Raw genomic sequence first — 13,769 nt, forward strand, 5'->3', positions numbered from 1 at the left:
ATCTGACTCTTTTAGTTTTAGGACTTACAAACAACCGTTATGTGAACAAAACTATAATACTCTCTTTAGCAACTTTGTTGCGAGAGTATAAAAATCGTGTATTAGTTAAAACCTTAACTAAGAACTTGGACGAAGGATAAAACTGAAAATTGGATTTTTCGCAGGCATTTCTTTAAATCACAAAAATTTCAGTGAAAATTTTGCGACATTTTTTTTTTTCAAATAGTTGTAATTGAAAAAATCCTTCATCCAAGTCTTTAAGAATTGGATATCAAAGACATGTGTAATATATGTATATGTATGTTTTATTGTATTTTATTCTACGGRCAACGGTTTCCGGTGTGTTTCCACAGATGAACCATTTACCCGACACCTACGTCAATAACTGTCTTCGGTTCGTCACTTCTCACTTCACTGTAGGTGCGCTCTCTTGTGAAAAAAGTTAGCAACTCTCTACTTGATTATGCCAGTWTGAGTGACTTATACGATTCAACACTTTCAGAGTAACGTGTATCGGTACTATTAAATGARTCCTTGCAAATTATTATCATTATTCTTATTATTAGAAAAAATAATAATAACGCAAACATATATTTTTTGATTACTTGAACCACACAGAAGCCCATTTAATGCCCGCCGACATTAATTCTTTTGGCTTATCGACACAACGCTGCACATTCCTTACTTGGAATCATGAGACTCAGGAGTACTATAGTAACTTCATTACGTGGAAGGATTTGCGCGCAAATGCTTTGGTGGATCAATGGAATGCTGGAATTATAGTTAAGACATTAAATACCGCTTCCTATGCACTCTATTTGATTACACGAAGCAATCGATTTTTGGCGGCGAGCGTTTTGAAAATGATGAATTCACAAGTAAGTAAACGAGTGATATGCAAGCTAAGCGTAATTAGTAAATATATTTGTAACAATACCTAGAAGAGGTGAGGTGTGAGATCTTTTTGGAAGGCTTCGAGCTCTTTTAGTGACATAGTGTTCATATCCGTTATAATTTCAAAATCTCTWGCCAATGAGTAGRGTTTCATGAAACCGATGGAAAATAACAACTTTCCGAAGGCTGTTGGGTCTACATCACTGGAGCAGATGTCGATTTTTATCCGTATAAGGACTGTCATCTCGACAGTATTCCTTCTAATTACTTCAGCGATGTTTCCTATCAGTACAACAGCCACAACGAAGCAAACCATTCAAGAATCGGAAACACTTTAAATAATTAAAGCAGTCCGACTTTTGYTGCTACCATATTTATTATATAATTCGCAAAAACTACTTGACTTCAATTTGAGCTAGACTTAACATTTCTGAAATATTTTATATCTCGTTTAGGTAACAACAAGACTTCTACATGAGGTACAGACCAACAAACGCCTTCARGAAGCACTGCGTCGAAAAGAGGCACGAGTAGAACTATTGGACTCCTGGATACTCTATAAATTGCGGTTAGAMAAACATAAATTCAACCAATATTTTTTCTGTTAATTTGGTTTTGYCCTATGTAGATCGGGTAATGGCTTACAAACAAATATTGATCATATCAGCGATATAACTTCCGCAACCGCCACGGGTCTATTTGACCCATTCACGCTTTGCTGGACGCCGCTTGCGAAGTTTCTCTCCGGAATCGAGGTTATTTTTGATATAATATWAATATATGCATACATATGTACATTTTCTCAAACTTTCTGAAACTCATCAAGAAAGTCACTACTTTTGTCATATGGATATGATAAGGAATTTATTCTAATAAATGATATTATCTTGTTTCAGTCTGCRATACTTCCTACAGTTGTGGACAATGACTATAAAGGTTTCGGCAATATACATCCAAATGCCTTAGGACCCGAATGGCATAGCTCCTGCGTGTCTATAAGCGCCTCTATCAGTGATCAAACGGCCGCMATGTGGGGCTCACAATGTTTTGAACGTGGCGAAGTCAAGATAACATTGGGCACAGGCGCTTTTCTCAATCTAATCACTGGAAGTACGTGTCATGCCTCCGTTATGGGCTTGTATCCGTTGGTCGCTTGGCAATTCAGAGACGCGAGAGAAAAAGCACGCACAGTTTACTGCGTTGAGGGCGCATCAAATGACATTGGCACAGTGATAGAATGGGCAAAGCAATGTGGTCTCTTTAACGATCCAATGGAAACTTCAGATATTGCTCACACAGTTCCAGATACGAATGGTGTTTATTTTATACCTGCCTTCAGCGGTTTGGGCGTGAGCGTTGGCTTATTGTTAGATAAGTATGTGTTATTTATAAATAAATAATGGTTGTTTTTCCAGCCTCCCATAAATAACCCAAGAGCGGCAACGGGGTTTATTGGCATTACACTATCTACGACGCGTGCGCATTTGGTGCGTGCCATATTGGAGAGTATTGTTTTCCGCACCGTACAATTATGTGAAACAGTTAAAGCGGAAACGAAATTCACTTTGAAACTTCTGAGGTAAGCATACATACATAATACTTAACAATTTCTTATAAATTCATGCTTCATTCCCTTTTTGTGGGCTGTTACTTGCCACTTTAGAGTCGATGGCGGTGTATCACGTAATGACTTTATTTGTCAACTTTTAGCAGATGCTACAGGGCTACAAGTTGAGCGCGCAACCTCAATTGAATCCAGTATTTTTGGCGCGACCTATATGGTCGGATATAATATGGGTCTATGGAATAGTTTTGGCGATCTACAAAAACTTCGTCAAATCGAACGCACTTTTGAACCACGCACGCAGTATCAATTGGCTATTAGAGAACGTATAGCAAATTGGATGAAGGCGATAAAACGTTTTGAAAATTGGTATTAAAAAATAAAAACTATTATAGAATAAAGAAGACTATTATAGACATAAACAATATTTAAGTAAAAATTAGTATAGAAAACAAATTGGACTACAACCAATCATTGTTCAGTTGCTTTATGCTATACTAGACTCATACGCATGCTTCGCATTCCTTAGTTGCATATTTATACCCTGAAYAAAAATAATTAGAATGACGAGCCGRTTTAGTCATGTCCGTCTGTCCGTACATTCGAACTAGCCGCTCAGTTTTGGAGTTATCCATCTGAAATCTTGCTCACGTCCGATATCGGACTAATATAGCATCTAGCTCCCATGTAATCTGAACGATCAAAATCAAGTTAGAAAACTTCTTAATTTGACGGGATATTTTCACAAAATTTTGCATATATAATTGCCTCCAAACAATTTTTTCAGATTGGAATATTTTGCATATTACCTAAAAAGCTACCACACAAGCTACCTTTATTTATTAGTGAAGAGTATTAAAGCTGAAACCGAAGTTAACGTTTTTTCTCTTTTTATAATTTTGTGTTATCATCCCAACGAGCCGTTTCTTTGTTGTATAATCTATTTAAAATTTTCAGAACGCACTGTGATTCATTTTTTCAACATAGTTTTTTATTTTTTTGCAAAATCAAAACAAATTATAAATATATTTAATATTTAAGTAAATTAGCAAACGCCATTAYTTCGTATACATACAAATGTATATTCCATTACGAATCTTTATTACGTAGCATGTTTGTGGCACTTAAAGTGGCACATACATACATAGTATGCATTTAATAATGTATTAAATTTTTAAGATTCGTAAAGAAATTGAAATGCTTTTAATGCCCTTAACTTTGTTTGCAAACACACAAATTAATATGCAAAATTTAATTAACTCAATTATAAAACAAATTGTAACGAAACTCGATTCTTGTTCTTAATGACCACTGAAATCGGCGATAAGCTTTCACAGCGAAAGCATATAACATTGGTTCCATAGATACCTAAGTATATAAGTATACGAATGCTATGAAAAGGCAATGCAGTCTCAGGTTCTTCGACATCGTAAAATTTTTCGCTCACGAATCCTTGCTGCTTATTTCCGTAGGCRTGAAATCGCTTAAGTTTGAATTAATTGACGTTTTCTTTCCTAGTTCCGATGTAGGATCGATTTTTATAAATTCTTGAATTTCATTCAGTACTTGTGGTTTCTCCGAATCTGATTGCAGCGACATTTTATCGTCCGGCTCTTGTACTACCATTTCATTAAGTTGTTCGCGGGCAAGTTCGGCAATAGCAGCACGTGCTTCCAGCTTTTTACGTTTGGTTTCCAACTTTTCACGCTCCTGCATCTCTAACTCTTCACGGGCCTCGTATACGCTTGAGGGTATGACAGGTGGTGGTTTACTCATATGTATTTTCATGTGTCGCTTTAATGCCACATACTGGATGAAACGCTTTCCACAACTAGTACACTCATGTGGCTTTTCGCCGGTGTGAGTCATTTCATGATGTTTTAGTGTTTGTGCTTTTGCAAAACGTTTGTGACAGAAACGACAGGCAAAATCTTTAACACCTTCGTGTACGATTCGATGATGCCGTTTAAGATTTCCCTGACCATTGAAGCCTTGACCACAATCCGGACAAATGTAAGGACCTTCTTTCATCATAAAATTTATTTGTGGCGACCACGATGGTACAGCGACAGATGGTATGGGGTTTACAGCAGTACCTGCCAACTCCGATATGTCGACGCGTTCAACACGTCGAGGATTTTTCGGTATTGTAGCGGTAGATTCTGCACAAACTTTTAATATTTCTTCAGCTACTTTTTGGTGAGCCTCTTGTGTGTGTGATTCCATAGAAAGCAATTCGGGAATAGGTATATCGGGCGCATCGGCCGGCATAAAGCCGTTTTCTATTTGTCTTTTACGGTACACTTCAATGGCTCGTAATACACGCTTCTCATGTGTTTTAAGATGTTTTGTCAAAGCTTTGGCATAAAGAAACCGTTTCCCACACACTTTGCACTCACAACGCTTCTCACCGGTATGTGTCATTTCATGCATTTTGCAAGCGTTAGACTTACCAAATGTCTTGCCACAATACTGACAAGCGTAATCCTTGATCTTTTCGTGCACAATTTTCACATGCATTCGCAAATTTTGTTTATTGTGTGACGCATATGTACACTGTGGACAATTGAATTTTTTTTCCTGAGTGTGCGTGTTTATGTGAGTGTTCCATTCTTGTCGCGTAGTTTTTCCAACTCCACAGTAAGGACAAACGTAATTTTTAATTCCGGCATGCCTCATAAGATGATCTTTAAGTGCACTATTGATTACGAAACGTTTACCACATATATTACAAGGGAACGGCAGCTCCTTGCCATCATGTTTATACATATGTTTTTTGAGTGCCATGGGGCAACGAAAGATTTTATCACATTGATTACAGGTATAACATTTGGCTTCCCGCAACTCTTTCGCTATTTTATGCACCTTGCGCAAATGCCAATTAAGTAAACGTGTCCGGGGAAACGTGCGACCACAACCTTCTTCGGGACATGGAAAACTTTCACATGTTTCAGCGTGACAATGTTCCATATGCAGACGGAGACCATTAGCTGTAGTAAATCCTTTCGAACATGATGCAACTGCACATTGGTGAGGTAATTTATCATTGTGATGTCGCATATGTTCTTCATATCTCTCTGATTTTCTGAACCTTTTTTGACAAATGTGGCACTCTATAGTATTGGCGGATGAGTCGTCACCTTCCACTCGAAGCCGGCGTTTTCGTTTCATCTTTTTCTTTTTGATTGGCGCCTCATAATCATCCGCTTCAAGTCCATCATCGATTATATTTTCACCTCTTAGTGCCCTTTTGGATCTTCGAGACTTCCGTAAACGTGCAGCCAACGGTTTTTCATCGTCACTTTCATCACCACATTCGTCGTTAAACGGTTCATAATCAGAATCATCATTATCATGAAATTCGGAATTATCACTGTTTACATTCTTTTCGTCAGGTATATTTATATCATTAACAGAAACTTCGGGTTTAATATTAACCACATTATCAATAACTTCTTTGTCAACGTTTTCCAACATTTTAAAAACATCCTCTGCATTGTCTATAATTTCTAATTTATGATTTAAGAGTGGATCAAAGTCTGTAGGCTCATCATCCTCAACAGCCGCACTTTGTGCATCTACGTCACCTGTTTCTAATACAGCCAGAGCAATAGCTTGGTCTTTAATTAAATTGTTTGCTACCATTTCCTGAAACTTTGCTACGGACTCCACACACATTTTTAAAAAATCTTGCACGTCATTTAAACGGGTATAACAAACTCCACATATATTCCGTGGAAATCCATCGTGAAGCTCCACCGTTAGCGATGTACAAACACATAACTTTTTGGCTAATCCAGGTATAGCAAATAGATCATACGTATTCCCATTCTGCAACTGTTCCAAACAAATTCGACAAAGCGCATTTATACAGCATGGAGCTTCGTTACTCATTGCAATTTGTTGTTATCCCTTATTTTACATTTATTTACAATCTATGAACAATATTAAATCAGTCTGAAAATGCCTGATCTGTCAATGAAATTCCCCAATAACATCATTCGTGGTTGCCATACTATTATGAACTTAAACTTGGACCTTAATTGTGAAAGGCATTTAAAGCATTGGGAAAAAATTATTCTCGGAGCTATATATCGTATATATACTGACAAACACGTAAAAAATTATATAAAAATGGAAAATAGTTAATCCTTAAAGCCTGACTGTATATAAAAATATGTGTCATCCTACAATAACATATCCGACGTCAATATGTAAGGTAAATTAATAAGACCATATAATTCGATTTTACATTTATTGCTTGTTATTATAATGATGTTATGATGATGTTTGGAATCAATTAGTATGATTTGTATGAATGATGATGATTTCTGATGATATTGTGAAAACAAAGAATATTTAGAAGCTTTGATGGGCAAAATATGATATCTTATGAGTTATGCCACATCAGTTTTAAAATAATTATAAACAATGTAATAAATTATACCCATTCTATCAAAGCAAAAAAATATAATATTTAAGTTATAAATCAATTATCATGTTCTTTTTTTTTTTTTTTTTAGAAGAAAATAATGTAAGAAATTTACAAAATTAAATTAAAAATGTTAAAACGATTTGAAATATTAAGTTTAAGGTAATTCCCTCCCACAATCTCCTGAAAGACTGGACCTAAGGCGCCTCTGGAGTCTTTAGATTATATTTTGATTTTATGTTATTAAGCTCTTCTTGTTTTTTATCCACATCGAGCCGTTTAAATGCCTTATTAGATTGGTAGTACAAGACAACAAGATAACGATTACAGACATTAAATCCAGATAAATGGTCACAAGCGTTCTTGGCGTCAAAAATATCTTCGTAGACAACAAAGGCCGTTCCTCTCGTCTCAGGTGTGTTACCACTGAAAAATCCATTGTTAACAATGTGCAAATTGGCTTTATACAAAAATGTTTGCTACACTTACACTCTAATTTGTCTTATGGCTCCAAATTTGCCAAAAATGTCATACATTTCATCCGATGTGATTTTATAAGGCAAATTTCGCACGTATAACAGACGATTTACTTCAGGGGGTAGACGAATCTGTAATCCCACATATAATTATTATACAAATAACTCGAAATGCGATTTTATTTTTAATAATTTAGTCATTAGACTCACATTATTTCGTTTATTCATTGTTAAAGCAAAAATTTACAGTGGCCCTTTACACAAGATGTTTAGTAAGACGATGTAGATTTTAAAGTGAATGTCCTGSCTTTGATCCTTTGTATCACTACACTTTGCTCCAACTATATTCGACAAACAAAACAAAGAAGCTTTTGTCYGCAAAATATTAATCCTTTTCCTCACACTTCTACAAATTTATTTTTTTGGATAGAGCTCACGTTTGCTTTGTGTTTGAGYGTTGCCAGATAGATATTACGAAAATAATAATAAGGAATAATGCCGGTTGCACACTGCAGATTTATATCATGAATAGAGTATGCAAATTTTGTTTAGAAATTCGTCATTTAATAATTTATAAAAACAATATGAGTGGAACATTAGAGTATATATATAGCACATATTGCTTTTTAAATATATKTTTGTTATACTTGTTTAGGCATTTGTATATTTAGGCTGCCCATCGTATATGCCTAAGTATTTATTTATATGTAAGGTATATGTAATTTATAAAGATAAACATTCATGTAACAACGAAAATACTAAAATATTCCTATGTTATATATTTCCGTTCTCTTCTTTCATTTGCATTTGGTACAAGCATTTATTATTGTTGTAACGACTCTATAAATGTATTGTGCTAATACAGTTTGATCTCATCATTGGTACTTTTTAAAGTTATACACATACATATCCATACATATTTAGTTCCGTAGCATACAGATTGGGCAGATCTACTTGTCTATAGAAAGCARATAATAACAGGTTATCAAATATGATTGAACTTTCAGTATCTCTAYATAATTTTACTTCCCTTCACAAAAAAGAAACATCCGCACATCTTTCACTATATATATACAACACAATATATTTTAAACATTTMATGTACATAGACATATTTGTAAGAGTTGGCGAATATGTATGTATATCAACTTGAAATTCAAACTTTTGGAATTCATATTTATTATTTTCTATAACTTGCAATCTGTTAATCAATAAATATATATGTATATGTATGTACGCTTGTATCATATGCTTATTTCCCTAACGTTCACGAGTCGGATTTTGACGGTTTCCCATAATGCATGCCAATATTTAGTTAGCTTCTACCAATTGTGTAACACCATCCTTAGTGATTAATTGTACCAGGGAACCAGAGTTTGGTCGTTCCTTGCCTTGAGTCCATTTATAGAAAAGTCTGTAATTCACAATAACGAAAACATTTGTTATAAAATATATTAAGCTTAAGTCATATGACTTACCCGGCAACTTCAGCTAAAGGTGTCCATGAACCAAAATCTGCCTTTGGCATCCATTTGCGATTCATTGGTGTATCCAAAGTAACTGGCAATATTGCAACTGCGATGGCATCAGTGGGTAAACCAGAATTTTTCCCAGCCAGTGAACGTGTTAGCTGATGGACAGCGGCCTTGGCCATACCATAACCGATCATGCCGGATGTGCCTTGTAACGCTGGTTGCGCGCCGGTCARTGTTAATAAGCCGCCATCTTTTAGGTACTTGGAAGCGACAGCAGCCGAAATACTTGACGTCCAAACACTTTGGCGCCACATTAAATCAGCATTTTTGGCCAAATCTAAGTAAAATAAAATTTAAAATATTATATATATATGTAACAAAGAATGTAAGACATTTTTGTATAAGATTACTCACCCTTGGAGGCATTACCACCCGCCCAACCGCCTGCAACACAAATTACAGCATCCAATTTTTCATCGTTTAAAGCATCGCCGACCTTTGTTAACACTTCAGCCTCTTGTTGCTCCCAACTAAGTTCACGGGGTAACACRATGCTTGCGTCCGCTTCTTCATTCACGCTGAGATCAATACTACCAACCCACTGCAAGTAAAATATTTATTTCATTTTAACTAATGTTCTTAAAGGRAAAGTACTAAAAGCGCTTGATACGCACGTAGTTGTTTGATTTGAAGTGGGAAACACAGGCAGAGCCCAAAGCGCCTTTGCCGCCGTAGACCAGTACTCGACCGACCATGTTGATACACTGTTTTACTGAATTTGCCACTGTGTCCGAACACCGATAGTTTAAAATTACAAGTAAAAMTCAGAAAATGATGACGCTTGTATGTGTATTATTAGGAAATACCATACAATTTAGATTGTACTGAGAGGATTTTGTATGGTAGGGGAYGTGAGGGGAAAAAACAACAATTTTTAGATTTTTAAGCAAATACAAGTTTTTCTACTTTTTGCAATGTATTACTCGTACTACTGCAGTTGTTATACATATATATTTATGTATATATGTTGTTGCCGTTTTGTGCGTTTGCGTGTTGCCTTTATATCAAACAGAAGGCAATGGCCCTGTAAAGAATGAAAGTTACTTGATTTTGGCCATAATAAGTACATACATTCATAAATATACAAAAATGCAAGCTTTATACAAATAATTGTAATATTTCCGCTTTATTGAAGTTTTTATACGTCAATAATTATTAAAAATTTACTTTTATTTTACTCTGCATAATTTGTACTGAGTGTGTTCGTATGTATGTATATATGGATGTAGGTTTGTAGACTGCGTTGCTTTAACGACTTGAATTTCTTTCTAAAAACCGCCTCATTGACTGCATGACAATGGGTATTCCATATATAATATATACATATGCACATACATAAAAAAACTTATTTCGTTATATTCATGGTTTTACTGAAAATAAGTAAAAAAATCTTATTAGGTTCGATTTATATTAGTCATATTGTTTATTAGAATTTTAGAGCAGGATTTTGTGAATGTTATTGATATGCATACTGAAGCAATAAATTGTGCTACAGATTACTGCATGTAATGCATATATGCACTAAATTTATAAGATCAATAATGAAAAAGGTCAAGAAAAACGTTAACTWTGRCTGCATAGCTGCAAGCTATAATTTCCTCCACATGTGCATTTCGTATAGTAGGGTATAAAAAAACCTTATCTGATATAGATCGAYCCGATCTGAACAACTTCTTGGGAGCTTATAACGTTAAAAGGCGATGTTCGTAAAAATACTTTCCCGAATAAAAAAGTTTTTTTACACAGGGASTTGAACCTGATTGGTCAGTTTGTATGGCAGCTATGTAGTTCCCCGATATGAACTATTTCTTTGCAGATTTTAGCGCTGCCTTCGACAATAATCCGTGATAAATTTGGTCAAATATAAAAGTTTCCCAATAACAATTTGAGTGTGACCAGTCAGTTTGTGCGGCAGCTTTATGCTACAGTCGCCCTATATCGGCGGTTCTGACAAATTACTATTTTCTTGATGAGAAAAGGATAYGAGCAAAATTTTAGATTTTAAACTTGTAGACAAATTTGCATGTATACAAACTGACATAGTCAGCTCAGCTCTTTAAGCTGATCACGTACATATATATACATAATAGGTTTTCGACGTTTCCCCTTCGTGCAAACTTAATATACCCCATTCAAATTTTAACAACTCAGTCCTACACACACATCTGTATACATATTGCTTTCAACAAAATGTTGCAATGTGGGCCGGTAAATAATCGATGGAATGCACAAGCTCTTTAGGAAAAAACGAAATGAATAAAACATGTGCTATTAAATTAGAACACTCTTATGTTTGTTAACAAACTATACCTTTCACAAATATAAACACCAATCTAAGTTCTCAAAAAAATTACAATATATAACTTTTTGTAAATTCACACGACTGTTGATTATCCAGCTGATACAATTAGAAATTCTGCCCTGCCAGATCGGTTTAACTTTTATATAAAACGCTATGAAGTAATTTAYAAAATAACACTATGCTTTGAAATTACTGTTGTGAGAATCTTTTCCACTAACTACAACTCTATTAATTAAATAACGAATAAATTAATATTGATTGCAATAATAAATGCGAATGAAATCACATTTGCAATGTGCTGAGTTGTGTTGTAAACACGTAGTTATGGTCTTGTTGAAGAATAAACTAAATGCAAGTTGACAGCCAGTAGTGCCAACCTCCAATTCGCCTCATCATTTATTTCATTACTTCTATAAAAAAATATTATAAAAACCCCGTGTTCGTGTCAATTTTTCGGTTTCGCGTAATTGTTTAATTTCTTTGTTTTTACTAATAACATAATCAGTGTTTATATTTTTCAATGTTCTGTTTATAGTTATATTCGTCTTATAATGCAAATGATAAATAAAATATGTTTAAAGAGGATATAAATTAGGCGATCAAAATCCTTCAAATATACCCAAGGTGAATTGGAAATGTTTGCCGTTGTGTAGCAAGATAGATTTAGCAGCGTATATTATATGTGTGAACTTGCAGAACTTAACTGATCCAAAACGTTACATGCAATACTAAGTATTATTGTCACAAAAGGCTATCCAAATTAGGTATTAGTAATTTGTACTGCTTTGCGGATTTGGGGTACAAGTGCAATGTTTACTGAAATTCTGCAGTATTCCTGCGATCTATATGCTGCAGAAAAGATTAAAAGAAACCATGGAACGTCGTGTTAAGCTTAAGACCATAAATCCGCACATAACGTGCAAGATCTGCGGTGGTTACTTTATTGATGCCACAACCGTCACTGAGTGTCTACATACATGTTAGTAATACACTATCCAATATACATATGCATATATAAATATAGCTCTTATAAATTCCATTTTATAATTTTAGTTTGTAAAAGTTGTTTGGTAAAACATTTGGAAGAAAAGAAAACCTGTCCCACTTGCGACATGGTCATTCATCAGTCACACCCACTGCAGTACATCAGCTTTGATCGAACCATGCAGGATATCGTTTATAAGTTGGTACCAAATCTACAAGAAGGTAAGATTTCTAAACAATTGAAAATGGAATGAAATTGCTATGAAATAAAATTTTATAATTTTTAATGTAGATGAAATGAGAAGAGAACGAGATTTTTATAAAAGTCGAAACATTCCCTGCCCTAAAGATATGCCGCAAAATCACGACGACGATGAGAAAATGCTCGAGGCACATGCAGAATCTGATTTCCATCGTCTAGACGAGCAGGTGAACGTAAGCCTCGAATGTATGAGCAATAATTTTAAAAATTTGCAACGACGTTTTATACGCTGCAGCTCACAAGCGACTATAACGCATTTGAAAAAATTGGTTGCCAAGAAAATTTTAAATGGCATTGACAAATATCGAGAGGTAATTGTTTTCGCAAAAAAAAAAAAGGTTAAAAAAGAAAAAAATATCAATGCGTATTGATTTTATGTATTTTTAGATCGACATACTGTGCAATGAAGAATTGTTGGGCAAAGATCATACGCTAAAGTTTGTGTATGTGACGCGTTGGCGTTTTAGAGATCCTCCTCTGCGCTTACAGTTTCGACCGCGAGTTGATCTGGTATGAAGCCTTTTAAAACAAACGTGTAACATAAACTTGTACGAAAACCAATGTTAAGTGAAATCAAAAGTGAATACCAACGCAACAGTTTAATTTTTTAATTAACATTAACAAAGATATATATATATATATATACATATATATATAAATTAGACAAAAACAGAAACGCTAGTTTTTTAGACAAGTTTAAAATTCGAAGTGAATTTCAGATGTAAGATAGAAAAATCGAAATAAGTATTGTAATATATTTACAATAGGAGGATAGAAGAGTTTCATGCATGCATATATGTATGCAAGTGAATAAAATTATTAAGTGTAATAAAAAGTGAAAGTAATGTTTTAGACATTATAAGCTTCAAGGTCAGGTTTTAACAAAAAAAAATTATTATATTTAAAACAAATAGCAAACACTAATAACGGTGACAAATCTTCCTTTTAACATATGTCCCGTATGTGTTTATACTGTAATGCACTAAATTTTTGTTCTAGATCTAAATGATATTATTTTTGAACATATTTTTACAGATCTTGTGTATAACTTTGGAAGCTGGAATTTATATCATTRCATTGCAACATAAATCTAAACATTTTGTGACTTCCTACCATTCAATTAATGTTCTCATTTTAAATATTTAATTTCTTATAAGAAATTKTGTAGTAAGAATACCTCCTACTTTACTAGTGTATTTATTTAATATTTTTCAAATCAAAATATCAAATATGCTGTTCTCTACATATTTTATTTATTATTTTATTTTATATTTCCATAATTCTGTATTTTTCATCAAAAGATTGAAAACAATGTCAAAT

General features: G+C 34.2%; 5 protein-coding genes across 8 annotated transcripts in view; 2 read left to right on the plus strand and 3 right to left on the minus strand.

Annotated features, from left to right (window-relative positions):
* The window catches only part of LOC108973408 (putative glycerol kinase 5), a 4,872-nt gene extending 1,987 nt beyond the window's left edge, over positions 1 to 2,885 (plus strand). For 3 of the 4 annotated variants that reach the window (XM_018940662.1, XM_018940661.1, XM_018940664.1), the window contains 6 exons: positions 619 to 878; positions 1,350 to 1,462; positions 1,523 to 1,649; positions 1,791 to 2,243; positions 2,310 to 2,473; positions 2,558 to 2,885. In XM_018940662.1, the coding sequence (XP_018796207.1) occupies positions 619 to 878; positions 1,350 to 1,462; positions 1,523 to 1,649; positions 1,791 to 2,243; positions 2,310 to 2,473; positions 2,558 to 2,834 (1,394 nt within the window). In that variant the 3' untranslated portion in view covers positions 2,835 to 2,885. Of the gene's footprint in view, positions 1 to 286; positions 517 to 618; positions 879 to 1,349; positions 1,463 to 1,522; positions 1,650 to 1,790; positions 2,244 to 2,309; positions 2,474 to 2,557 lie in introns of those variants that run through there. The other variant, XM_018940663.1, reaches the window with a different exon arrangement.
* A 608-nt stretch (positions 2,886 to 3,493) lies between these two features.
* On the minus strand, positions 3,494 to 6,441 carry LOC108973409 (zinc finger protein 26-like). The gene has a single exon (XM_018940665.1). It carries the CDS (start codon positions 6,350 to 6,352, stop codon positions 3,902 to 3,904), a length of 2,451 nt encoding a protein of 816 aa, XP_018796210.1. The 5' UTR covers positions 6,353 to 6,441; the 3' UTR covers positions 3,494 to 3,901.
* A 529-nt stretch (positions 6,442 to 6,970) lies between these two features.
* Positions 6,971 to 7,829, minus strand: LOC108973400 (splicing factor 3B subunit 6-like protein). Its single transcript, XM_018940650.1, has 3 exons — positions 7,577 to 7,829; positions 7,380 to 7,498; positions 6,971 to 7,316 (listed from the first exon to the last, which is right to left on the minus strand). The coding sequence occupies exons 1-3, from the start codon at positions 7,592 to 7,594 to the stop codon at positions 7,088 to 7,090; spliced, it is 366 nt and encodes a 121-aa protein (XP_018796195.1). The 5' UTR covers positions 7,595 to 7,829; the 3' UTR covers positions 6,971 to 7,087.
* Positions 7,830 to 8,104: 275 nt separating this feature from the next.
* On the minus strand, positions 8,105 to 11,313 carry LOC108973399 (dihydropteridine reductase). Its single transcript, XM_018940649.1, has 5 exons — positions 11,212 to 11,313; positions 9,516 to 9,925; positions 9,256 to 9,442; positions 8,845 to 9,178; positions 8,105 to 8,780 (listed from the first exon to the last, which is right to left on the minus strand). The coding sequence occupies exons 2-5, from the start codon at positions 9,594 to 9,596 to the stop codon at positions 8,678 to 8,680; spliced, it is 705 nt and encodes a 234-aa protein (XP_018796194.1). The 5' UTR covers positions 9,597 to 9,925; positions 11,212 to 11,313; the 3' UTR covers positions 8,105 to 8,677.
* Positions 11,314 to 11,617: 304 nt separating this feature from the next.
* Positions 11,618 to 13,688, plus strand: LOC108973403 (polycomb group RING finger protein 3). Its single transcript, XM_018940655.1, has 6 exons — positions 11,618 to 11,827; positions 11,900 to 12,182; positions 12,257 to 12,409; positions 12,480 to 12,760; positions 12,837 to 12,959; positions 13,485 to 13,688. Exons 2-6 carry the CDS (start codon positions 12,050 to 12,052, stop codon positions 13,593 to 13,595), a joined length of 801 nt encoding a protein of 266 aa, XP_018796200.1. The 5' UTR covers positions 11,618 to 11,827; positions 11,900 to 12,049; the 3' UTR covers positions 13,596 to 13,688.
* The last annotated feature ends 81 nt before the right edge of the window (positions 13,689 to 13,769 follow it).

This window comes from Bactrocera latifrons, unplaced genomic scaffold (genome assembly GCF_001853355.1).
Source record: "Bactrocera latifrons isolate USDA-ARS-PBARC rearing strain unplaced genomic scaffold, ASM185335v1 scaffold_474, whole genome shotgun sequence".
NCBI classification, from domain to species: Eukaryota; Metazoa; Arthropoda; class Insecta; order Diptera; family Tephritidae; genus Bactrocera; species Bactrocera latifrons.

Excerpts from the sequence above, each read along its gene's own strand:
- LOC108973400 (XM_018940650.1), bottom strand. Across the intron at positions 7,317-7,379 it reads GCCATAAGACAAATTAGAGT|TGGTAACACACCTGAGACGA; the intron begins GTAAGTGTAGCA and ends TGGATTTTTCAG.